This window comes from Saccoglossus kowalevskii, chromosome 11 (assembly GCF_978046115.1).
Source record: "Saccoglossus kowalevskii chromosome 11, keSacKowa6.1, whole genome shotgun sequence".
NCBI classification, from domain to species: domain Eukaryota; kingdom Metazoa; phylum Hemichordata; class Enteropneusta; family Harrimaniidae; genus Saccoglossus; species Saccoglossus kowalevskii.
Window position 1 is genome coordinate 2520661 of NC_140651.1, and position 27782 is coordinate 2548442.

At 37.4% G+C, this 27782-nt stretch overlaps 1 protein-coding gene across 1 annotated transcript; it reads right to left on the minus strand.

Moving 5' to 3' along the window:
- Positions 1-404: 404 nt before the first annotated feature.
- Positions 405-27782, minus strand: LOC100368615 (uncharacterized). The gene is made up of 4 exons (XM_078007045.2): positions 27406-27782; positions 3554-3683; positions 2610-2837; positions 405-2132 (listed from the first exon to the last, which is right to left on the minus strand). Exons 1-4 carry the CDS (start codon positions 27466-27468, stop codon positions 1744-1746), a joined length of 810 nt encoding a protein of 269 aa, XP_077863171.1. The 5' UTR covers positions 27469-27782; the 3' UTR covers positions 405-1743.

Here is a 27782-nt window from a genome sequence, read left to right on the forward strand (position 1 = left end):
TTCTATACCTTGAAACGGGTAATCTTCGATTCTTTATTTTTTGGACACAGTCACGCATGTGCAACTTGAAGCTAAAAAATAATCGCAAGTGTATTTGTCCATCAATTATAAATTATTCTGTGTTTAGAAAGATCTTTTAGTATATACGCTTATTTAAATACATATGTTTATAGCTGTTCTATGTACTAGTATTTGCATCATAGCGTTTCTATAACAACCGGCTTACAGGAAATGAATATTTTAGATTTTTAAGTGTTCGTGTTGTTTCATAATGTCTTATTTATTCAACTGAGACAATGTCGTCAATAAACAATGTTAATTTTTTTTATTTAGTTTGAAATAATGGTATAATATGTACGTCAAACAAGATCAGTATGTAGGGGGTACTAAGTATCCGCTTGGTGTTTACACTGTAGTTTTGTTTATTGGCATTCAAAAGGTAAAGTATTAACATAAATAAACACAACAATTTTAAAACAATTTGAATGTGCATAGTTTAAGTAAAAAACGGAAAGCTGTTAAAATGTACGTCACAAATGTCACATTTGCAATACTTGAGGAACATTCATTAAGACACGCCCTCCAGCGACGAAGTCCTTCCATGACGTAAATATATTTAAACAGGTGTCGTTTTCATTGTCTTCAGATGACTACACAACCAAGCAGTATCGTCTACTTACATTATTCTACGTAATTCTGACGCTACAGAAGCGTTCTCTCACCAGGGGTGTGATATATTCGAAAGGCGTAGTATATTTTCACACCTTTATCGATGTTATTCAAAACTTCTTCAGCATGATGTCCTGCAGGCACATTTAATATATTTAACTTCGCATAAAATACTTTGTAGTCGGTGGCATGTATATATATATACATATATTGTAAATATAGAGAGAGGATAACATCATAGATCAAACAAAGCTCATATTGGAAATTATAATGATGTAATGTAAGGAGTACATTTGGCATTATGCTAATTTATTTGATCACGTGGCCATGGAACACAATTGGCACATGTTCTACATTACAATCTAATCTAATTTAAGCGACACATTTTAGAAAATAAATAAAAACAAAAAAACATCACGACTTCGGTTTGCAGTGACGGTGGTTAAATCGGAGTACATCTATATCGATATCAGATATGCATGTATGTCTATATACCCTTATCAGGCCCAGCCCTGTTATACAAGACAGTTTATGAACTCCCAGCATTATAAAACAGAAAATATTATAAAACAGAATGGAAGAGACAACAACAAGAGATATGCGGTATTACTAGTAATTCATGGAACCATGGAAACAATAACCACTATCTTTTGTACAATTCCTTTGTAAATATTCTCGTTAAGACAAGAATCGAATGTTGTTGTTAGACTTGCGTCTTTCTAAATTTATCTGCGCCTCTGTAGATTGAATAGAGGAAGCGCATGCTACCGTTTTTTCCACGACCATCACTAGTTAACGGTAGCCCCGGATTTACGACACGTGTCAGGTGATCCAATTAAAATGTATAAATATTGATATAAGATGACGTAATGCACCAATGAGACTTATCCCATCCACGTGGTTAGTTATAACAAACCTAGGCATGCAGAGGTTTATAACGTATATACATATACTATATAACAGTGTCTCCCCATGTGATATTGGCCTCCATTTGATTCACAAAGAAAGTAGCAGTTATCTTTTTATCTCAAGCAGCATAGATAGCACGTTCCCATGTGTGACGTAACGCCACCTCTAACTCAAATCCCGGGAAAGAATTTCCCCCGAGTTCGTGATTCCTTCTACAATGTCTTCCGTTTGGACTTTCATTTTGTTCACCAATTCCCTGGCAATTTCACATTTTCTCAAATTCATTCTCATGAACTGCTTGGCTCTAATTTTTTCCCACCATTTCATGTCCATCCTGTCGATAACGACAAAGAACTGCTGTTGGTCGTCGATAAGCTCCTGTAGTTCGGCAGCGGCTTTCGGCGCCACATCCAGGAATATATGAACAGTCTGACTGAGAGTTGCAATCGTGCGTATCGATTGGTCCACTATCTGGGGAATCATGGAGACATCTCCGAAGACACATAATTTAAAACCACCTTCTTCTTTGAAGACAATACATAGTTTACTGTCATCTGTGGGAAGATGAAGATAAAGTAAAGGGGTTGGACATTATACTATTGCCAAAATTTCGGCCCCCTCGCGTCAACGCGCTTCAGTGACCTCAATGGGTGCAACGAATAGCAAAACGAGTTCTCATTTACAACGAACCTTAAAAAGTGAACCTTAATAACTGAATGAGAAACCCTAGCTGCGTTTCTTAAATCTTTCGAAATGTCAGTAGTTGGCTTCAAAACATGCGTCACAGTACGATATATTCGAAAAGAAATGAACGTGCGTAATTGAAGTGAATGAGCGTATGGTGAACTATTCCTTCACATATGTTAGTTAGAATATTGCTGTATCATGACTTGAACGGACGCCTCATTTGATTCAGTCAAATAAGCTCTATAGATGTCATCAGTTGCGACAGTAATGGAATTGGCGTGCTTCTCTAATCTCACAAGTCATCACTATTGTATGCAGTCTATATTTAGAAAATATATACTCACGATATCTAACTCTGAAATGTTCAAAACATGTCTCAAAATCATTGTCTATTGTATAACCCACTAAATGCTTAAACGTCTTCTCCGCTTCTTTCATTGCGTAATAGCTTTCTACAAGCGAGTTGTAAGGTTGGATGCCTTCGTTGAATACCCTGTCAATTACCGTCACTTGTAAAGGTCGGAGAGTCAATGGTTCCACGCGTAATAAAGATGAGACCCGACATTTCTTAGCTGTGGGTAGAAAAATATTTGTCATGCTTCTGCAGATAATTTAAATATATTACTTTGCATGGTGCAATATAGACACGATTTCAATATCACGTTTTCCCATTTAATGACAGTATATGTTTGATGTATTTTACAACACGGGACTATCTGACTATCACGCCGTCACTCTACTGTTAAATGATGCATGGTGATTGTTGTGGGCGGCGAATGGAATTTAAAATGAACAGCAGTATATGACAAATGCAAATGAACTACGATACCAGTGAATTAAAACTACGAGGGAAAGATAACTAAGCTTGATAGAATAGATAAACTAAGACAATGAGTGATTCAACTTATTGCCATCTCGTTCCTAGATCGATGACGTAGCAGATGTCCTTAACGCTACCATAAACGGGTGCCGAACCCTACATCATTTGTCGTTCATAATGAGATTTCTTTCAAGATAAGACAAAAAACGGGTTTTCTATATCTGCACATATATTCCAGTCACAAGGGTCGAATTTACATGTATATATCGTTGGTACAAAACAAAAACAACACTCTTCTAGAGAAAATGAAAATAATACAACACCACAATCAATACCACCCCATTGCTATAACAGTTCATACACGCTTAGTAGTGGTTCCATAGTAGTTCAAATTGCGGAACGAACGGTTTATTTCGACTGAAACTTTTCGTCTCGGGAGATTTCGATAAATTAAAGCAAACTGCCTACCTCTAGCATTGCTTCTCGTTTCTTTATGACACTCTTCGTCGCCTGCTAGGACAGGCGTTGTCGGTTCAGACGGTGTGTAAGTACGATGTCGACTTGCATCGCCAATCAGTTGGTCATCTTCTTTTTGTTGCTAACAGAGACAATCAATAAAATATGTTAGAAAAATGCATCGTGTAAACAATATTGTCACCAACCTTTGCTCATTGTGGGGGTCGGGGGGTGTACCGGTATACATCGTGTAAACAATAATGTCACCAACCTTTGCTCATTGTGGGGGTCGGGGTGGGGGGCGGTGTGTCCCGGCATACATCATGTAAACAATACTGTCACAAACCTTTGCTCATTGTGGGGGTAGGGGGGTGTCCCGGCATACATCGTGTAAACAATACTGTCACCAACCTTTGCTCATTGTGGGGGTCGGGGGCGTCCCGGCATATATCGTGTAAACAATACTGTCACCAACCTTTGCTCATTGTGGGGGTAGGGGGGGGGCTGTCCCGGCATACATCGTGTAAACAATACTGTCACCAATCTTTGCTCATTGTGGGGGTAGGGAGGAGGTGTCCCGGCATACATCGTGTAAACAATACTGTCACCAACCTTTGCTCATTGTGGGGGTGGGGGTGGGGTGTCCCGGCATACATCATGTAAACAATACTGTCACCAACCTTTGCTCATTGTGCGGGTCGGGAGGAGGTGTCCCGGCATACATCGTGTAAACAATACTGTCGCCGACCTTTGCTCATTGTGGGGGTCGTTTGTGTCCCGGCATACATCTCAAATAGCCCCTGGTCATTATGGGAGTAGGCAGACTTCTCAAACAATTCGCTCATTAATATTTAAACATACTTTTGGTAATATTAAATACACTATTGTAACTGCCGCAATATGGATCTATTTAGATAATACAACGAAGAAGGACTGTTGCCTGAGACATCTGGTTATACTAACTAATTACTACCAATGACTGCAATTACATATTACTAAGGACTGCGACTACCTACTACAAATATTATAATTATAACAGCTTTTATTTTTACTCCCCGTTCGGACTTATGTTATGAACTCTGTCCGTCCATGCGTGCGTCCGTGTGTTCGTGCGTTCGTGTGTCTGTGCGTGCGTGCGTCCGGACCTATATCTTAGACATGCTTGGATGGATTACATTCAAAGTTCACACTTACATCATACATAATATTATACAATCACGATCTGATTCAAGATGGCTGAATGGCGGCCATTTTTGTGCTGAAAAATAATCAAAATCAAGCATTTATGAATGGTTTTTGTTCAAACTTGGTGCATATGTTGGACATTATGGGACATTGATGCACGTCATTTTGTTTTTCAGATCTGATTTTAAATGGCCGACTGGCATCCATTTTGTTTCAATGAATGCAGTTCTAGTGCCATATCTCTGCCGTGCTTTGACTGATTATGTTGAAAATTTATATATTCATTATTGATCATGTCATAAATATACAAATATATTTATTTAACTATTTTAGCCATTTTTGTGCTAAAACTTATCAAAAATAAAGCATTTCTGCATTTTGGAACCGGATCTTGTATTTTATGGATTGATTTTGTGGTATCTCTGACACGATTTGACTTAAAATTTTATATATTCATTCTACATCATGTTATAGATATACAGATGTATTCAAAATGAACAAGTACTTCTTTGACGATCAGATACAAGATGACTGAATGTAAATCATTTCAGTGTTAACAAATCACCATAATCAAGCATCAACTTCTGGATCCATATATCTGACATGTTTATGTTTGAAATATATTACTATAAACAAAATTATATATCTTAAGTTTGACAACTAACAGGGACTGTGTCAAGCATGGCTTGTTATTTTAAACATCGCAGCTGACAACAGCAAAGATATCAATCACAGTGACATAACATTGTGATTATTTAATTACCTAATGTCTTACTTACCACTACTACACCTATATGACCAGTATATTTCACACCACTACTACACCTATATGATCAGTATATTCCACACCACTACTACACCTATATGACCAGTATATTCCACACCAACACTACACTTATATGACCAGTATATTCCACACCACTACTACATCTATATGACCAGTATACTTCACACCACTACTACACTTATATGACCAGTATATTCCACACCACTACTACACCTATATGACCAGTATATTCCACACCAACGCTACACCTATATGACCAGTATACTTCACACCACTACTACGCCTATATGACCAGTATATTCCACACCACTACTACGCCTATATGACCAGTATATTCCACACCACTACTACGCCTATATGACCAGTATATTCCACACCACTACTACACCTATATGACCAGTATAATCCACACCACTACTACGCCTATATGACCAGTATATTCCACACCACTACTACACCTATATGATCAGTATATTCCACACCACTACTACGCCTATATGACCAGTATATTCCACACCAACACTACACCTATATGATCAGTATATTCCACACCACTACTACGCCTATATGACCAGTATATTCCACACCAACACTACACCTATATGACCAGTATACTTCACACCACTACTACGCCTATATGACCAGTATATTCCACACCACTACTACACCTATATGACCAGTATATTCCACACCACTACTACGCCTATATGACCAGTATACATCATACCACTACTACGCCTATATGACCAGTATATTCCACACCACTTCTACACCTATATGACCAGTATACTTCACACCACTACTACACCTATATGATCAGTATATTCCACACCACTACTACGCCTATATGACCAGTATATTCCACACCAACATTACACCTATATGACCAGTATACTTCACACCACTACTACACCTATATGACCAGTATATTCCACACCACTACTACACCTATATGATCAGTATATTCCACACCACTACTACGCCTATATGACCAGTATATTCCACACCAACACTACACCTATATGACCAGTATACTTCACACCACTACTACGCCTATATGACCAGTATATTTCACACCACTACTACGCCTATATGACCAGTATACTTCACACCACTACTACGCCTATATGACCAGTATATTCCACACCACTACTACACCTATATGATCAGTATATTCCACACCACTACTACACCTATATGACCAGTATATTCCACACCACTACTACGCCTATATGACCAGTATATTCCACACCACTACTACACCTATATGACCAGTATACTTCACACCACTACTACGCCTATATGACCAGTATATTCCACACCACTACTACACCTATATGATCAGTATATTCCACACCACTACTACGCCTATATGACCAGTATATTCCACACCAACACTACACCTATATGACCAGTATACTTCACACCACTACTACACCTATATGATCAGTATATTCCACACCACTACTACGCCTATATGACCAGTATATTCCACACCACTACTACACCAATATGACCAGTATTTCACACCACTACTACACCTATATGACCAGTATATTTCATACCACTACTACACCTATATGAACAGTACATTTCACACCACTACTACGCCTATATGACCAGTATATTCCACACCACTACTACACCTACATGACCAGTATATTCCACACCACTACTACGCCTATATGACCAGTATATTTCACACCACTACTACACCTACATGACCAGTATATTCCACACCACTACTACATTTATATGACCAGTATATTTCACACCACTACTACATCTATATGACCAGTATATTCCACACCACTACTACACCTATATGACCAGTATATTCCACACCACTACTACACCAATATGACCAGTATTTCACACCACTACTACACCTATATGACCAGTATACTTCACACCACTACTACACCTATATGACCAGTATATTCCACACCACTACTACACCTATATGACCAGTATATTCCACACCACTACTACACCTATATGACCAGTATATTCCACACCACTACTACACCTATATGACCAGTATATTCCACACCACTACTACAGCTATATGACCAGTATACTTCACACCACTACTACGCCTACATGACCAGTATATTCCACACCACTACTACACCTATATGACGAGTATATTCCACACCACTACTACACCTATATGACCAGTATATTTCACACCACTACTACACCTATATGACCAGTATACTCCACACCACTACTACACCTATATGACCAGTATATTCCACACCACTACTACACCTATATGACCAGTATATTCCACACCAATACTACACCTACATGACCAGTATACTTCACACCACTACTACACCTATATGACCAGTATATTCCACACCACTACCACATCTATATGACCAGTATATTCCACACCACTACTACACCTATATGATCAGTATATTCCACACCACTACTACACCTATATGATCAGTATATTCCACACCACTACTACACCTATATGACCAGTATACTTCACACCACTACTACGCCTATATGACCAGTATATTTCACACCACTACTACACCTATATGATCAGTATACTTCACACCACTACTACACCTATATGACCAGTATATTTCACACCACTACTACACCGATATGACCAGTATAATCCACACCAATACTACACCTATATGACCAGTATATTCCACACCACTACTACGCCTATATGACCAGTATATTCCACACCACTACTACGCCTATATGACCAGTATATTCCACACCACTACTACGCCTATATGACCAGAATATTCCACACCACTACTACACCAATATGACCAGTATTTCACACCACTACTACACCTATATGACCAGTATATTTCATACCACTACTACACCTATATGAACAGTACATTTCACACCACTACTACACCTATATGACCAGTATATTCCACACCACTACTACGCCTATATGACCAGTATATTCCACACCACTACTACACCAATATGACCAGTATTTCACACCACTACTACACCTATATGACCAGTATATTTCATACCACTACTACACCTATATGAACAGTATATTCCACACCACCACTACACCTATATGACCAGTATATTCCACACCACTACTACACCTATATGACCAGTATAATCCACACCACTACTACGCCTATATGACCAGTATTTCACACCACTACTACACCTATATGACCAGTATACTCCACACCACTACTACACCTATATGACCAGTATATTCCACACCACTACTACACCTATATGACCAGTATATTTCACACCAATACTACACCTTTATGACCAGTATATTCCACACCACTACTACACCTATATGACCAGTATATTTCACACCACTACTACACCTATATGACCAGTATATTCCACACCACTACTACACCTATATGACCAGTATATTCCACACCACTACTACACCTATATGACCAGTATATTCCACACCACTACTACATTTATATGACCAGTATATATCACACCACTACTACACCTATATGACCAGTATATTCCACACCACTACTACATTTATATGACCAGTATATTTCACACCACTACTACACCGATATGACCAGTATATATCACACCACTACTACACCTATATGACCAGTATATTTCACACCACTACTACACCTATATGACCAGTATATTCCACACCACTACTACACCTATATGATCAGTATATTCCACACCAATACTACATCTATATGATCAGTATATTTCACACCATCTTTGAATACTTCACGTGACCCACATATGGGCGTAAGCGATTCCCGCACACGTGAACCACACCCGGAAGTTAGCAGTAAATCCCCGCAACGCGTGACCCAAACACGGACGTTCGTAAATACCAGCAACACGTGACCCAAACACGTTTTTACTCAGAATATACAGACAATTGGCACACGATATTAACCCGCGCTTCAGCATTATTAACCATCAAATAAAGAATAATGTGCTCAATAATTCACCTATTTGATACTACGCCAAAGAAGATCGCATTAAATTGACAACCATTTGAACTATTCATGTATAAGATATGCATGACAAACCAACTGTCATCATATGGCAGATTTTGCGCAAAGATCATTGTCTTTGATAACACACATTGTAAATACAAGATACGTACGCCGAGAATAGTAAACCATCTCTATATAATTGCGGTGAAATGAAAGTATATCCTCGATTGGGTGTATTGATCAGTTGGATGACAGATTTCGGGGTATATGCAATAGCATATTTAGTTAGCTTAGTAATTTTATTCTTATCCTTATTTTCATATTTTTTTCTTCCACTCTCATTAATGTTTTATTCGTGATTTTGGTGAAGTGAACTGTATTTCAGTTTTGTTTTGTTTTACAATCATAACATTACATTACAATGTTTTTCTTTCTTTTATAATTACATGTATTTAATGTGCTATTTGTGATTTTAATTGAGTGAACAATTATTCCAGTTTTAGTTTTACAATAATAAAATTGCTCTCTGTAGTGGATTATTATTATTCGAGTGTAGCACAGGTGGGCCCCAGTGACCTAGGCGTGACCCTCATACGACAGAAGTAATTTGAAACTCGACTGAGATATATTGTAATTACGTTCTTCTAGGGAGAACGAGGCTGATTAGAGAGAAGCTACCCACACTAATGTTAGTTACTAACGAGAACGAGGCTGATTAGAGAGAAGCTACCCACACTAATGCTAGTTACTAACGAGAACGAGGCTGATTAGAGAGAAGCTACCCACACTAATGCTAGTTACTAACGAGAACGAAGCTGATTAGAGAGAAGCTACCCACACTAATGTTAGTTACTACCGAGAACAAGGCTGATTAGAGAGAAGCTACCCACACTAATGTTAGTTACTAACGAGAAAAGGGCTGATTAGAGAGAAGCTACCCACACTAATGTTAGTTACTAACGAGAACGAGGCTGATTAGAGAGAAGCTACCCACACTAATGCTAGTTACTAACGAGAACGAGGCTGATTAGAGAGAAGCTACCCACACTAATGCTAGTTACTAACGAGAACGAAGCTGATTAGAGAGAAGCTACCCACACTAATGTTAGTTACTAACGAGAAAAGGGATGATTAGAGAGAAGCTACCCACACTAATGTTAGTTACTACCGAGAACAAGGCTGATTAGAGAGAAGCTACCCACACTAATGTTAGTTACTACCGAGAAAAGGGCTGATTAGAGAGAAGCTACCCACACTAATGTTAGTTACTAACGAGAAAAGGGCTGATTAGAGAGAAGCTACCCACACTAATGTTAGTTACTAACGAGAAAAGGGCTGATTAGAGAGAAGCTACCCACACTAATGTTAGTTACTACCGAGAACAAGGCTGATTAGAGAGAAGCTACCCACACTAATGTTAGTTACTACCGAGAAAAGGGCTGATTAGAGAGAAGCTACCCACACTAATGTTAGTTACTAACGAGAAAAGGGCTGATTAGAGAGAAGCTACCCACACTAATGTTAGTTACTAACGAGAACAAGGCTGATTAGAGAGAAGCTACCCACACTAATGTAAGTTACTAACGAGAACGAGGCTGATTAGAGAGAAGCTACCCACACTAATGCTAGTTACTAACGAGAACGAAGCTGATTAGAGAGAAGCTACCCACACTAATGTTAGTTACTACCGAGAACAAGGCTGATTAGAGAGAAGCTACCCACACTAATGCTAGTTACTAACGAGAACGAAGCTGATTAGAGAGAAGCTACCCACACTAATGTTAGTTACTACCGAGAACAAGGCTGATTAGAGAGAAGCTACCCACACTAATGTTAGTTACTACCGAGAACAAGGCTGATTAGAGAGAAGCTACCCACACTAATGTTAGTTACGAACGAGAACGAGGCTGATTAGAGAGAAGCTACCCACACTAATGCTAGTTACTACCGAGAACAAGGCTGATTAGAGAGAAGCTACCCACACTAATGTTAGTTACTAACGAGAACGAGGCTGATTAGAGAGAAGCTACCCACACTAATGTTAGTTACTACCGAGAACAAGGCTGATTAGAGAGAAGCTACCCACACTAATGTTAGTTACTAACGAGAACGAGGCTGATTAGAGAGAAGCTACCCACACTAATGCTAGTTACTAACGAGAACGAAGCTGATTAGAGAGAAGCTACCCACACTAATGTTAGTTACTACCGAGAACGAGGCTGATTAGAGAGAAGCTACCCACACTAATGTTAGTTACTAACGAGAACAAGGCTGATTAGAGAGAAGCTACCCACACTAATGTTAGTTACTAACGAGAACGAGGCTGATTAGAGAGAAGCTACCCACACTAATGTTAGTTACTAACGAGAACGAGGCTGATTAGAGAGAAGCTACCCACACTAATGTTAGTTACTAACGAGAACGAGGCTGATTAGAGAGAAGCTACCCACACTAATGTTAGTTACTAACGAGAACGAGGCTGATTAGAGAGAAGCTACCCACACTAATGTTAGTTACTAACGAGAACGAGGCTGATTAGAGAGAAGCTACCCACACTAATGTTAGTTACTAACGAGAACGAGGCTGATTAGAGAGAAGCTACCCACACTAATGTTAGTTACTAACGAGAACGAGGCTGATTAGAGAGAAGCTACCCACACTAATGTTAGTTACTAACGAGAACGAGGCTGATTAGAGAGAAGCCACCCACACTAATGTTAGTTACTAACGAGAACAACGCTGATTAGAGAGAAGCTACCCACACTGATGTTAGTTACTAACGAGAACGAGGCTGATTAGAGAGAAGCTACCCACACTAATGTTAGTTACTAACGAGAACAACGCTGATTAGAGAGAAGCTACCCACACTGATGTTAGTTACTAACGAGAACGAGGCTGATTAGAGAGAAGCTACCCACACTAATGTTAGTTACTAACGAGAACGAGGCTGATTAGAGAGAATCTACCCACACTAATGTTAGTTACTAACGAGAACAACGCTGATTAGAGAGAAGCTACCCACACTGTTAGTTACTAACGAGAACGAGGCTGATTAGAGAGAAGCTACCCACACTAATGTTAGTTACTAACGAGAACAACGCTGATTAGAGAGAAGCTACCCACACTGATGTTAGTTACTAACGAGAACGAGGCTGATTAGAGAGAAGCTACCCACACTAATGTTAGTTACTAACGAGAACAAGACTGATTAGAGAGAAGCTACCCACACTAATGTTAGTTACTAGTGTGTATTTCACCAGTTCAGTTACATGACGTGTTCATGTGATAAGCGCGTGTTTGTTCTAACTCCAGACATTGAATACTGCAAATACACTCAAAACAAAAGGGCAAGGGAACTCGGCGATGTTCACCTATCATTAAATCGATAATAAAATCTCCAATGACAAACAGCGATCACTCATTCTATAGATTTCAGCCGACGTCTGCAATTACAGACATTTATTGGTACATGCCCTACGTGACAATATCCTTCTAGCTGTTTCTAAAAAAAATACATCATTGTAAAATTCATGAACACATATTAGTGAATTCAAGCAGCACATGAAACTTGAAAATGCTTTAAAGGGTTGGCTAAGGTTTTTAGCAGGAAGACTTGTGGTAAAAATGGGTTGGCTAAGGTTTTTAGCAGGAAGACTTGTGGTAAAAATGGGTTGGCTAAGGTTTTTAGCAGGAAGACTTGTGGTAAAAATGTTCATTGCCATGCAATATGTAATTTTAACGTATATCACATGTGTTAACGCAAGTGCAGTCCCCTGTAATTGGCCTCTTCGCAAAATTTTTGTCCGTGAATCTCCCCACCCTCGGTAGAATGAATGGTTCAATCCAAAATTAACTGTTTGTAACATCGGTTAAATAAACCCATGGAGTTAATTACAGACGATATAAAATAATACTAGTACTCTGTATTCCAGTATGGCGAGATAGACTTCTAGAGTGTGAGTGCATTTAACAAGGATGATATCTCGCGATGAACGAGTTCGTCTTTCAGTATACAACGTTGTATACTTATCTATGATATCATGGTAATTACCTGGAATGTATCAATTATCGGGGAACACATCAAATTATTTGCATTTCTATAATGACTTGTATATTCATTCTCGGAATCGTACAATTTGCATAACTAAACATTTATTGTATGCACATATTGTAATTAATACGACACATTCAAATCGACTCTCTATACTCTCGCGTAAATACTTCCATCAATTATACGTTCATTTCATCCTCTCCAATACCGACATATAACAATTGGGTTTACCTTTACACCTCGTTACTCAATTGATTGTTTATATTTAATTAGAATAATACATAGAACGATATCCAATGAGCATTAAGTACGCTTTAGTGGATTTCGATTGCTTCGGGCAAGCACAGTAATTCACATCGGTAATGTTGGACTGAGTAGAATGAAATCAATTTCAATGGCATCTTTGGAATTTTACATACGTTGAGGGCGCAATATATATGTAACATGTTATATTATACCGGCATATTTGATTAATTGGTAATAAATGTAATATAACATGCACAGTTCATTAGAAAAGTATACAACATTCTGCATACCATTTTTGAACTTCGTGGCATCATCCGTTGAACGGGAGACGCGCGCGTCACGGTATGCCTACTCACGTGAAACATACAAAATGATATCAATAAGAAACATTCTGTTTATCACCTGCAACAAAATATATCCATTTACCCTCTACGTTAACAATCTAGAGTCACCTTCATTTTATGTTTTTCTTGACACAATGACAGACACCATTGACTGCTCAGACTGTCTACAACACGTGTTATCTCAAAATAATAAGAATGATCAGTTAACAGTCACAATGCCGTCGGCTTACATCAATGAAGGCGCTACTTGAAAGAACAGAAATCTTGGAACGATAAAAATAACATATTTGTTGCATCTATTTAAATACCGGTCTGCTTGACCCTTGTGTGCCTTTCTCTGTGATATATCAAACATATAAATTAGTTAAATGCCCAAGAACAAATTTCGTTACATTGTGACGTCATCACCGGCATCGGCATCGGTGGTACCCAACACTGAATAATTACTCTGTATATAAAAACATTCCTCGATGCATGTGATAGGTGATATGAACTCATCAACGCGTCGACTATTGCTTTCACGAGTGTCAAATAAAACCGATATGCAAATCAGTTTTGCACATCTCTTGGGGATACGTTAATGATCACGTTCAAGTACATTTAATGGTCATGCTAGATTAAGTATAAAGTATTTGAACAGTCGGTAGTCACAGCTTACATTCCATTGCGATGACGTCACGTGCGCGTGTTTCCCGCCATTTTAGTTCCACTATGTACTATTATATTTCATTTTCTACGATTTCCACTGAGCATGGATAAGAAGATTATTTTTACACCATTCACGTACACGGCCATTTATTTTGTTTCCATTTCAAAACTGCAGAGGTAAGAGATGAAATATATGATCAATGAACGAAACGCATATTTCCCAAGAAGAATTACCAATAACAGTTATCCTTTGGGTTTTTTAGTGGATATTCCCATTAAGTAGAAAATTAATTACACCACTGAAATGAAAAATACAACACGACCCCCTGTTCAATATGCTGCATTGCCAATGTGTTTAATATGCTGCATTGCCAATGTGTTCAATATGCTGCATTGCCAATGTGTTCAATATGCTGCATTGCCAATGTGTTTAATATGCTGCATTGCCAATGTGTTTAATATGCTGCATTGCCAATGTGTTTAATATGCTGCATTGCCAATGTGTTTAATATGCTGCATTGCCAATGTGTTCAATATACTGCATTGCCAATGTGTTTAATATGCTGCATTGCCAATGTGTTTAATATGCTGCATTGCCAATGTGTTTAATATGATGCATTGCCAATGTGTTTAATATGCTGCATTGCCAATGTGTTTAATATGCTGCATTGCCAATGTGTTTAATATGCTGCATTGCCAATGTATTCAATATGCTGCATTGCCAATGTGTTCAATATGCTGCATTGCCAATGTGTTTAATATGCTGCATTGCCAATGTGTTCAATATGCTGCATTGCCAATGTGTTTAATATGCTGCATTGCCAATGTATTCAGTATGCTGCATTGCCAATGTGTTCAATATGCTGCATTGCCAATGTATTTAATATGCTGCATTGCCAATGTGTTTAATATGCTGCATTGCCAATGTGTTCAATATGCTGCATTGCCAATGTGTTTAATATGCTGCATTGCCAATGTGTTCAATATGCTGCATTGCCAATGTGTTCAATATGCTGCATTGCCAATGTATTTAATATGCTGCATTGCCAATGTATTCAGTATGCTGCATTGCCAATGTGTTCAATATGCTGCATTGCCAATGTATTCAATATGCTGCATTGCCAATGTGTTTAATATGCTGCATTGCCAATGTATTCAGTATGCTGCATTGCCAATGTGTTCAATATGCTGCATTGCCAATGTATTCAGTATGCTGCATTGCCAATGTGTTCAATATGCTGCATTGCCAATGTATTTAATATGCTGCATTGCCAATGTGTTTAATATGCTGCATTGTCAATGTGTTTAATATGCTGCATTGCCAATGTGTTTAATATGCTGCATTGTCAATGTGTTTAATATGCTGCATTGCCAATGTATTTAATATGCTGCATTGCCAATGTGTTTAATATGCTGCATTGCCAATGTGTTTTGTTTGTTTGCATAATTACACCAATAAGTAGCCAAGATAGTAGTGACATTATTGGTTCTTTTATATTTAATTATTTTGCCTATATTGAAAATGTATTTATATATTTGAATGAATCCCACCTAAGTTCGCCGATGTAATACATCAATCACAGAACACAATACAATTTATAAATATCACCAAGCAAAATATTGTATAATAATGAAAACAAAGAAAATCAAAATGCTATTATATTTTTCACTATTAAAATGTGACCGTTTTTACTGTTTATGTTTTATCATTGTTGTGACCATTTGTTGTGCATTAGATTTGTGAAATCATAAAAATCACGAAGAGTGTATAATCGCGCACGCGTGTCAACACAATATACATTGTACAGCACAATATGTCACGTGCACATTGTGTCTAGACTATTGTGACACGCCCTGTAACATCAACTCATAAAGCTTTGATTAATCAGTGACAAAGAAGATGGTGTCTGACTTCAACAAATGAATTCTCAGCTATAAAGTCCCCGTTCATGTCAAATCTTTGTCGATTGTGATTATTTTTTGCGCAATTATTAAGAATGGTATGAGCTCACACGGAAAACACACACATCTACAAACTCAGGTGTAATATAAATGTTAATCCAATAATCTTATATCAAAGATCATTAACATCGTGTAATTCACACAGTTCAAATGAAATCAGTCACCGACGTACAAAGTTATAGTCCTTCGGGGGGAATTCACAAAAATTGACAAATAAGTCACGTTTAAATAATAACAATTTTATATTATGGGACAATGATTTGTGACCTTATGGCTAAAGTCGTAAATGAGAGAATGAGGGGTGACGAAGTACATCATACCTATAACCTTTACACGCTGCAGGCTATCTGCTTTGATGTAATATCCTGTTTGCCGAAACGAACTCTGGGAGTACACAGGACATTATTTACTGTTGTCAATCATGAAGTGTAACGAAAATAAAACTTCGAAGTTACCCACTAGATTTCCCTGCGATTCGATGATGTATTTGAAAACAACTATTCAAGAGACTTAGATCCCACTGGATTAAATATTTTCACTGATATTGATCTCTGTTAATTTCTAAGGAATCATAATTTTCCATTTATTGGATCATTATTCATGCATTTTTTTTTTCTCTCGGGAGAAGTTTGTACATCCCCTTCACGATTATTTTCTCAATTTTTTTTCTTTCTGTAATTTATTCTATAACAAAGATTACATCATAAATATCGGACCATTCCTATAAATACTGAACGAATGCATTTTGAGTGAAGCGTCAACTGACCTCTGCAAATCGTCACACGGTTTGCAGAAAAAGTCACACACTGACATAACTACGATTACACACGTGGCTAACTGTTGAAATTTACAAACAAATCTGCACGCTTAGTATGTTTCAAATGTACTGTGCAAGGTTACATTAAAACTGGATGTTTGTCATCACAGTCATTATTATTTCCATGGAAACAACAGTTTTATACCGGTCTTACAAGGTGGACACTTCATTCTGATGTGAAGTCGTGGTATGGTTGTTTCTAATTGACTTGAAGAAACTAAGCATTGTGTGAAGAATTTTTAACAACCACCCTCGAACTGGTCGGTAATTATACGAACTATGGTCGTGACTGAAAAAACAAACAAACATTTGTTCTATTAAAACACGTCTCATTTGATTATGTAATGTATTCGCACTACTATTCCTATAATCACGCCACGATAGACGTAGTATTTACCATGCCGTTTATTCGGTGTTATTTGCCTACTTTACTTTATATGCAGAGGCGGCGGCGACGTCCCCCCTAATATTTGTTTCGAGGGAGCGACCGCCCCCTCTGCCAGCCCCGTGCCGCCGCCACTGCTATTTCAACAGCAACTATGAGATAGAGGAGTAGACCATTCCACTTACTTCTCTATGGATAAACTAATGAACCCATATTACTATCAGGGGGTAATTCTTTCTACTGGGTTTTCCACACTTGTCAGGGGGGAAACTCGTCTCGTCTCTATATCTCGTCCCCTCGAGGTACGGGATCGGGAAAGTCACTTATACTTTACAGTCAAATAAGGCACACACAACGAAATACGTTTCAGCTCTCGTCTTAGTCGGTCAATCGAGCACTCTATAAGACACAGCGCCCTGGGGAAAAGTCTTCAAGACTCTCTTAGACTGCGTCAACAGTCGCCCCAAGGCTCTCCAGGACTGCCTTAGACTGCCCAGGACTGCACTCTCTCTCTACTGCGTCTATCGTGCTGTGCTCCCCAAGACCAACTCAAAACTCTCTTTATTCATTTTCAAAACACTAACCAATTACAAAGCAGTAAAAAGACTCTAGGGCGTAACTTTCAATCATAAAGCCAATCACACTAAGTACTGAATACGTCATATCTTTTGATTAATCGTTCACTACATTAATAACTATGGATACCAACTGTCAGAATCGCTACGGATATCTGGTAATTAGTTCCAAATCACTGAGCCAAGTTCCGTCCAAAACTTCAAATAGACCTAAACGATGACAGACATAACACAGCAATTCAGCTAATAATCAACTAATTAAGTCGGTTAACAGATACGCGAAAACAAATTCATGACATTACATTGTCTTTCAGATTAATATCCTCAATATTCCCTTCGTTATACCATGACCCGTGCCACAATATAACATTGTAATCTCCGTCGTCTGCCCGTCCACAATTAGTCATTTGGTTTCTTCTTGAAAACTTTCTGTCTGATTACTTTGATGCAGGATAGATTCTGTCTGATTACTTTGATACAGGATAGATTCTGTCTGATTACTTTGATACAGGATAGATTCTGTCTGATTACTTTGATACAGGATAGATTCTGTCTGATTACTTTGATGCAGGATAGATTCTGTCTGATTACTTTGATACAGGATAGATTCTGTCTGATTACTTTGATACAGGATAGATTCTGTCTGATTACTTTGATGCAGGATAGATTCTGTCTGATTACTTTGATACAGGATAGATTCTGTCTGATTACTTTGATACAGGATAGATTCTGTCTGATTACTTTGATGCAGGATAGATTCTGTCTGATTACTTTGATACAGGATAGATTCTGTCTGATTACTTTGATACAGGATAGATTCTGTCTGATTACTTTGATACAGGATAGATTCTGTCTGATTACTTTGATGCAGGATAGATTCTGTCTGATTACTTTGATACAGGATAGATTCTGTCTGATTACTTTGATGCAGGATAGATTCTGTCTGATTACTTTGATGCAGGATAGATTCTGTCTGATTACTTTGATACAGGATAGATTCTGTCTGATTACTTTGATGCAGGATAGATTCTGTCTGATTACTTTGATGCAGGATAGATTCTGTCTGATTACTTTGATACAGGATAGATTCTGTCTGATTACTTTGATACAGGATAGATTCTGTCTGATTACTTTGATGCAGGATAGATTCTGTCTGATTACTTTGATGCAGGATAGATTCTGTCTGATTACTTTGATGCAGGATAGATTCTGTCTGATTACTTTGATACAGGATAGATTCTGTCTGATTACTTTGATGCAGGATAGATTCTGTCTGATTACTTTGATGCAGGATAGATTCTGTCTGATTACTTTGATACAGGATAGATTCTGTCTGATTACTTTGATGCAGGATAGATTCTGTCTGATTACTTTGATGCAGGATAGATTCTGTCTGATTACTTTGATGCAGGATAGATTCTGTCTGATTACTTTGATACAGGATAGATTCTGTCTGATTACTTTGATGCAGGATAGACTCTGTCTGATTACTTTGATGCAGAATAGATTCTGTCTGATTACTTTGATGCAGGATAGATTCTGTCTGATTACTTTGATGCAGGATAGATTCTGTCTGATTACTTTAATACAGGATAGATTCTGTCTGATTACTTTGATGCAGGATAGATTCTGTCTGATTACTTTGATGCAGGATAGATTCTGTCTGATTACTTTGATACAGGATAGATTCTGTCTGATTACTTTGATGCAGGATAGATTCTGTCTGATTACTTTGATGCAGGATAGATTCTGTCTGATTACTTTGATGCAGGATAGATTCTGTCTGATTACTTTGATACAGGATAGATTCTGTCTGATTACTTTGATACAGGATAGATTCTGTCTGATTACTTTGATGCAGGATAGATTCTGTCTGATTACTTTGATACAGGATAGATTCTGTCTGATTACTTTGATGCAGGATAGATTCTGTCTGATTACTTTGATGCAGGATAGATTCTGTCTGATTACTTTGATACAGGATAGATTCTGTCTGATTACTTTGATGCAGGATAGATTCTGTCTGATTACTTTGATGCAGGATAGATTCTGTCTGATTACTTTGATACAGGATAGATTCTGTCTGATTACTTTGATACAGGATAGATTCTGTCTGATTACTTTGATGCAGGATAGATTCTGTCTGATTACTTTGATGCAGGATAGATTCTGTCTGATTACTTTGATACAGGATAGATTCTGTCTGATTACTTTGATACAGGATAGATTCTGTCTGATTACTTTGATACAGGATAGATTCTGTCTGATTACTTTGATGCAGGATAGATTCTGTCTGATTTGCTCTTTTTCTGCCGATAACTTCAATTTACTATTTGCAGCTATTTTGTTGTCAATTTTAATACAAGATTCTAATTTCTACTTCTTTTTCAAGTTGACAACTGCTCGCTAATTTTGTTATACTTGGGATGAATATACCATAATTGGATCTCTGTCAGATTTGTGTATTTTGTGACAATATTTTCAAATCTCTATTTTTTTTTAAAATGCAAATTCAGCTTTTTCTTGAAAACTACAAGCTCAGTTGCTTTGATATTTGTTATCTAGTTACCACGAATGGACTTCTGCAGATTTATTTTCATTGTGCGACGATATATTCAATGCTGTGTGTTTAGCGAATATTTTTGTCATTTTTGAACAAGAAATGCTATTTTCGGCTTTTTCTTGAAAACTGCCAGCTTCATGGCTTTGATAGTTCATGTGAAGGTACCATGGGTGAAAATCAGCTTTGTAACTAAATGATAACAATTGTAATTGCCATGACAACAACTACATAAACTACCACAGTTGTCCCTATGGCAAGAACATTGTGGGAACAATTAACAATACCTCGTCGTACAGAACAACTTCAACTTTGTTTGTTTTACACTCTACAAAAACAGCAGAGCTATTTCAACCCCATAGTCGCTTCTCGTGTACATTAAAAAGTTGTAGCTTGAGCTTCAATGAAGAAATTGGAAATAATTTGATGATTAATATGTTCAACACGTCTGCTTCTTTTCCCTAAGTGCACTGCGGTAGTCCTGTGCATAAACACTGTACAACAGGTCAAAAGGTCAATTAATTTATTGGCAGCAGAGACAGTTGTCAACTATATGAATTAAATACTGAAATAACATACGGCATGTGACATACCAAAACATCCCGGTCTGAAAACACAATCATGTCCACAACGAATAAAACACTAAGAATTTATTCATAATTTGGAAACTATCCCCGATATATTTTATATAGATATTTAGCTAGCTAAAGTGGATATATTTACCATGTTGTACGTCGATTTGATGACTATATACTTTTAAAACGTACAACTTTTATTTTTATTATGAATATTATGTTTTTAAGCAAAATAAAATTTATAGTTGATAAGCATTGACAATTTATTGATTAATTATTTAATTAATTGATTGATTGTTTGTTTGATTTATTAACTCATTTTTTGTTTCACAGCCACAAGATTCAAGATATCAATCATCACTGCTTTTATATGTTCACATCTCCAGTCAGACAATTTAGGAGTAAAGGTCATTTAACAAATAAACTAGAACATAGTCTGACTATGTTAATCAAGTTCAAAGAACTGTACATACAAATACAATCAGTCACTTAATACATTGCAATTACGTGCCAAGGGGGTATTCGTTTGCCAGATAATGTCACGAGACAATGTAATCAAGTGAATTAATACACATGGGTCGTCGTAACCCCTGACCCCATGACGTAATCATACAACCTAAGATGTGCTAAGTAGACAGAAATATTTTACATGTATTCAGCTTGTATGACGTTGTCGACTTTTCCAGACGTTGTCGGCAAATACAAATATTGAGATCGACAACTCAGGCCACGTTGGGTACGCTTAACGATTGCAAAAACACGGTGATATTGTTAAGGTGATTTTAAGGTTGCTATTATGTTGACAATCCTTACAACAATTCTGTTTAAATGGCGTAATTTGACATAGTCGCAGACAAATTCACAGCCTACAATTAAATAATTTAATTTTAACATTTTCTCACTTTGCAGGTCCAGGGCCAAAAAAACGCCAAAAAATGTACTAATATTATAGTAAGTACAGAAATGACGTCATACTAATGATATCCAAATATGGGCATTTGTATTTTAATATTAGATATTAGTTGAAATATTTAAATATTTCATTAGCGGACCGAGCCATATTTACAGAGGACGTTTTTAACGAACCCAGTGAATGATTCCATTACAAAAGTGTATCCTCATAGATTTCACCATATGTTTCACAGTTATACTGACAACACGACCAGGTTGTAAATGTTGTTTTAGGAATAATATTTTCAAAGCATTATAATTGTTTTGACGTAAGAAAAATAAACGCGATTAGGATTACACAACTATCATATTGATAACTGCCAGAAAGTTATGAAACTCATATTTTATCGTTACGAATAATTTGTTAATATTCACCCACCGTTATAATAAACGAAATTAGTAAAATTAATATTATATCATAATACGTATACAATATAAAAACTTATAACCCGTAAGGCATTCACTACAACAAACACCAAACAAACAAACAACGTCTCACAAACATATTACATTCTATGGCAACATCAGTGATATATGGACCACAGGTAATACATGTAAAAAGTGATGTCAGTGCACTGTAGGTGGTTTTAAAATAAGCCAGCCAGTTCTGCTCCACATATACACTGATATACATCAGTCGTTGTCATAGTTACATAGTATAATAAAATATACACTCTAGGCAGACTTCATGCTTGGGTTAAAAAAATGAATAGTTCCAATATTTAATTTCGCAGCGTATTTATGAACAAAGTGAGTTTATGTGGCAGAATTATTGACCAGAAACCGCCATTATAGTCTCTTTTTCTCCCTCTGCCAAATATCATACACCAAAGTATATTCCTTCGTCTGTCCACTTAATTCTATTATGAGTTTTAATGCTAATGTAACATGAAAATTCAATTTCCAAATAAATGTGTTCAATTGCCTATTTATGTTTGTCTTCCATGTACATTACGCACACACAAGATACAGAATATTTTTTTTTTTTTTTTTAAAAGAGGTTATTAAGAAATGTGAGATCACATAGTACACTTCATCGTCGTGATTTCGCTTTCAAATCTCACTGGTGAACAAACCAAAGAACATTGTGATTATTCTTCAAAAGACTGTCTGAAATTTAAATGAGTAAATTGAAACTTGGATTTGTGACAATTGTAAGCTCTCGTCTGCCATAATACTCGTGTAAGTTTAGTGTAACCGTGATTATCATCCAGAATTACATGGTTTCACAAAAGTGCACGTGTCTCACACAATACACCTACAGAAGATAATGATTAAGTTGACTCATAATATCGTAGCATATGATGCATAGAGGTGATTACGATAAAGGATACAATATATGCACACTGGGATAGGATTAAAATAAAACGTTTTACTGGAGTTAATCCCACGTAATGTGCCATATTGCATAAAACAGTTGAACGTCAATATAAGTAAGTCGTGGAGACATGTTAGGAGACAGAAATCACAGGGAACATCTAATACAGAGACCAGCTGTATGAAACCAGCTTTAAAATACTCTACACATTCATTGAACGTGTAATTTCTCACGAGTGATACAACTCTAATAGTGTATACCCGACTGTGAATCAAACGTCAACGCAATGTGATTGTTTGTACACCTTCAAAAGCACCTTGGGTTACTGTCACCAGGACATTAATATGAGTCGTTTACTCAGTCAGTAATTCATCGCGCTAAGGAGTTCAATCGTAAAGTTCAATCAGTGTCAGACAGATGAATGTCAAACACTATAAAAATAACTTTGTATCTGTTAGAATAGTAACTTCGATAAATCGTTGAAATTATTGTGTATAGCCACATCACATCTTCATTTCTCCTATGCGTTCGGAATGATCGAAAGGTCATGGGTCAAATTGAAATGTCAGTATTCCGACAATAAATAATGATGGTAATTGACGAAGCAGGAAGTAGCTTCCATTTAGATTGCATGCATAACTGGTGACACTACATACTGGATTTATGAACACCCACTTTACCGTGTCTGATCGACGTTCTGATCATGAATTACGTGCGCACGAGTCACACAGTTTTTACAAAGCTCACATCCAACATAATTACAACGCTTGAGTCTAGACAATGTGATCACAGACAATACATAGCCATTGGGTATATTTTAGTAGCGAAACTGCTGTTTGAAGTCACACTGAACAATTGTGTTAAAATACCGTACTCGCGATATACAGTGTGTATCCGTCTCATACATAACGAAGAGATGGAGCGTGTGCAAGATGGCAGAGCTTTCTATAATTTGTTGACCGCACATTCGCAGTGTGATCAAACGCGCGTTTCTTTCTTATTCTAAAATTACAGCTAAAAGAAACTGCCAGTCTAAGATATACTATACCGGACTTCGGGTGATTTTTTTTTTGAATTCAATTACTTATGTAATTAAGCAGAGGCAAATATGTCTATGTAGTGAATAAGACTAATGAGCAGTACATGTACTTTGAATTGAATAGATTAGAGACCGACCATTAATTTTACTGGGGTGATGTTAGAATACAAACAAACCAAGAAATGCAAACAAAATAGAACAAAAATTTGTATGCCAAAAACATATGGTATACCCACAAACCCCTCTCTGCGAAAAACAATCAATAATTTGTTTTAGAGCTTCAACCAAATCAGTTCAGGGGAAAATAAAGGCCCTTCTCCCTCTCGGGTATTCAGCCATATCTCCTGTGTATAGGTATAAATTATGCAGTGAATATTAAAAAACACGTTTTCGTGTCAAGCTGTGGCTTCGCGTATAATAAATTAATTTGAGGTGAATAACACTCTTTTGACGTACCATTATGATTTTGCTCAGCCGTCTACTCCGCAATGACAAGTGTGATAGAGATCCGCGTAGTTTATATCTACATTCGACTATATACACCAATGACAAGTGTGATAGAGATCCGCGTAGTTTATATCTACATTCGACTATATACACCAATGACAAGTGTGATAGAGATCCGCGTAGTTTATATCTACATTCGACTATATACACCAATGACAAGTGTGATAGAGATCCGCGTAGTTTATATCTACATTCGACTATATACACCAATGACAAGTGTGATAGAGATCCGCGTAGTTTATATCTACATTCGACTATATACACCAATGACAAGGTGATAGAGATCGGCGTAGTTTATATCTACATTCGACTATATACACCAATGACAGTCATTTATCAATTCATATGCTTCTCATGTCACGTGTAGTCACATTACGATAAATCGCCAAATTAGATCAATTAAAACAAGAAAATACAAATACGTTATCTAATATTAATTTTAGCATGATATCGCGAAATATTCTATCACATATACTGAACTAATCATATCAAGTACGGCAGGATCGCCTGAGGTTGCATGCATATATTTTGTCCCACTTAATATTCTGGCTCCGCGTACAACATATAAAACAGAATCAGAATTAGTTTTATCTGCCATATCGGATGTGTATTCGTGTCAGCTTAGACAGGCTGTCAGTTGCCTGCGTCATTGTCCGCCTTCTCATTGCGTCCCAACCCACATTACTCCTAACCACTGTATGTATTTATGACGTTATATCTCTGGAGATCTCCGGTTAATCGATTGTATTCTGTGACAATATATATATATTTATAACCTGTGAATAAATTATGCGACTCGTGACTTGGCGCACTAAGCATTGTATGATCATATGAGTCCCCCGCCCACCGGTTGTGAACTACTAAATGTCAATGTGTCTAGCGGTATGACATACGTCTGCCTACCATAAGATGACCAAAATTCTTCGCTTTTGCATATGTAAATATTCAAATGGGAGACCAGTAATAATACTAATTGAGAACGAGATAAATTAATTAATAATACCGCCGATTGTTTTCAATCACGAAGCGCCCCCTAGCGATACATTCCACCCTGGCGTGAAACCCAGCAGTTCATCGTCAAGATATCCTCCTTAATTAGAAATCAGCATAATAGTACGGATTGGGAAATACCAAACTGTGTCGATTCACCGAGATGACACGTGTGGTGAAAATTGCTTCATTGTGATTAAAATGTGTTGTTAATTACGGGTCGGATCTTTCAATAAAAGTAGAAGCAGGACGAAAGACGTGTTCTATATTTAAAGGGCGGTGGTCGTCACTCCGCGTCCTTTTCGATATGGGACTCATAGCGACGTACACAACGCGTGTAAAATACATTGTTTGTTTGTTTACATGAAATTCGAACGCGCGCTGCGCGACGACCACCGCCCTTTAAACCGTCATAACAATGTTCACTGCTATGCACTGTGTAGATACCCGAGGAAACATTGAAATGTTCTGCTATTACGGTTCACCGTCACAGTATACTCGACGCGATGGCGCGACGCATTGTACAATCACTGTTACTATACCAATTACATTCGATGAATACCCATTCATTAATATTCATTCAAAAAGACAATTAAATTCCGAGTAGCTATGGGAGATACCTTATAATTTATAATTTTACGGATATAAAAGAAATTTTTAAGCGTTATTATGCCATCTCCGATCAGCAATTATTTTTTTCACGAAAAACAGGATACTCCATTGTTGCGTGCATTATTATTGTGACTTGCCATCAATCCACTCATAGCAAGTACACTCTGACCGCATTTAAATTAAAAATTAGAAGTCAGCAAAATAAGACATGGAATGAATTGCGTGTAAATCAGGTAGCATATTGCTAACATGGGCGTGTTATGTGAGTGTGTGATACGATGCGTGTTCTGGAGTCTTGCCGTTAAACGGCTCAATGAAATACACAAATCGGAGATATTGTGAAAATGTCTTACCGTGTAGGCAAAGGGATGTGGCGCTCCGATACAGCAGAGGATTCGGGAAAGTAGCTTCCCCATAGCTAAAAAGCAGCAAGTGTCGGCACTAGTGGTGGGCACTAAGTAAATACAGAGAACGTAGAAATGACTATGGTCCTTCCTACATCTTGGTGGTGCTTACATCCTTTTTAAATAAGCAAAGTGGGCTGTTTTTGACGGCGAACGATGTCGCATGGCTCTTTCCTTGTCTGTATTTCCGGCACTGTGTGCATTAATAACATGCGCAGGTAGTATGCGCTGATTGCTTAGTATGGTGATCCACTGTGAGATTGAATGCCATCAATGTGACGGGACTCCAAAGTGAGCAGCACCACCCGGGATATACAAACAACGTA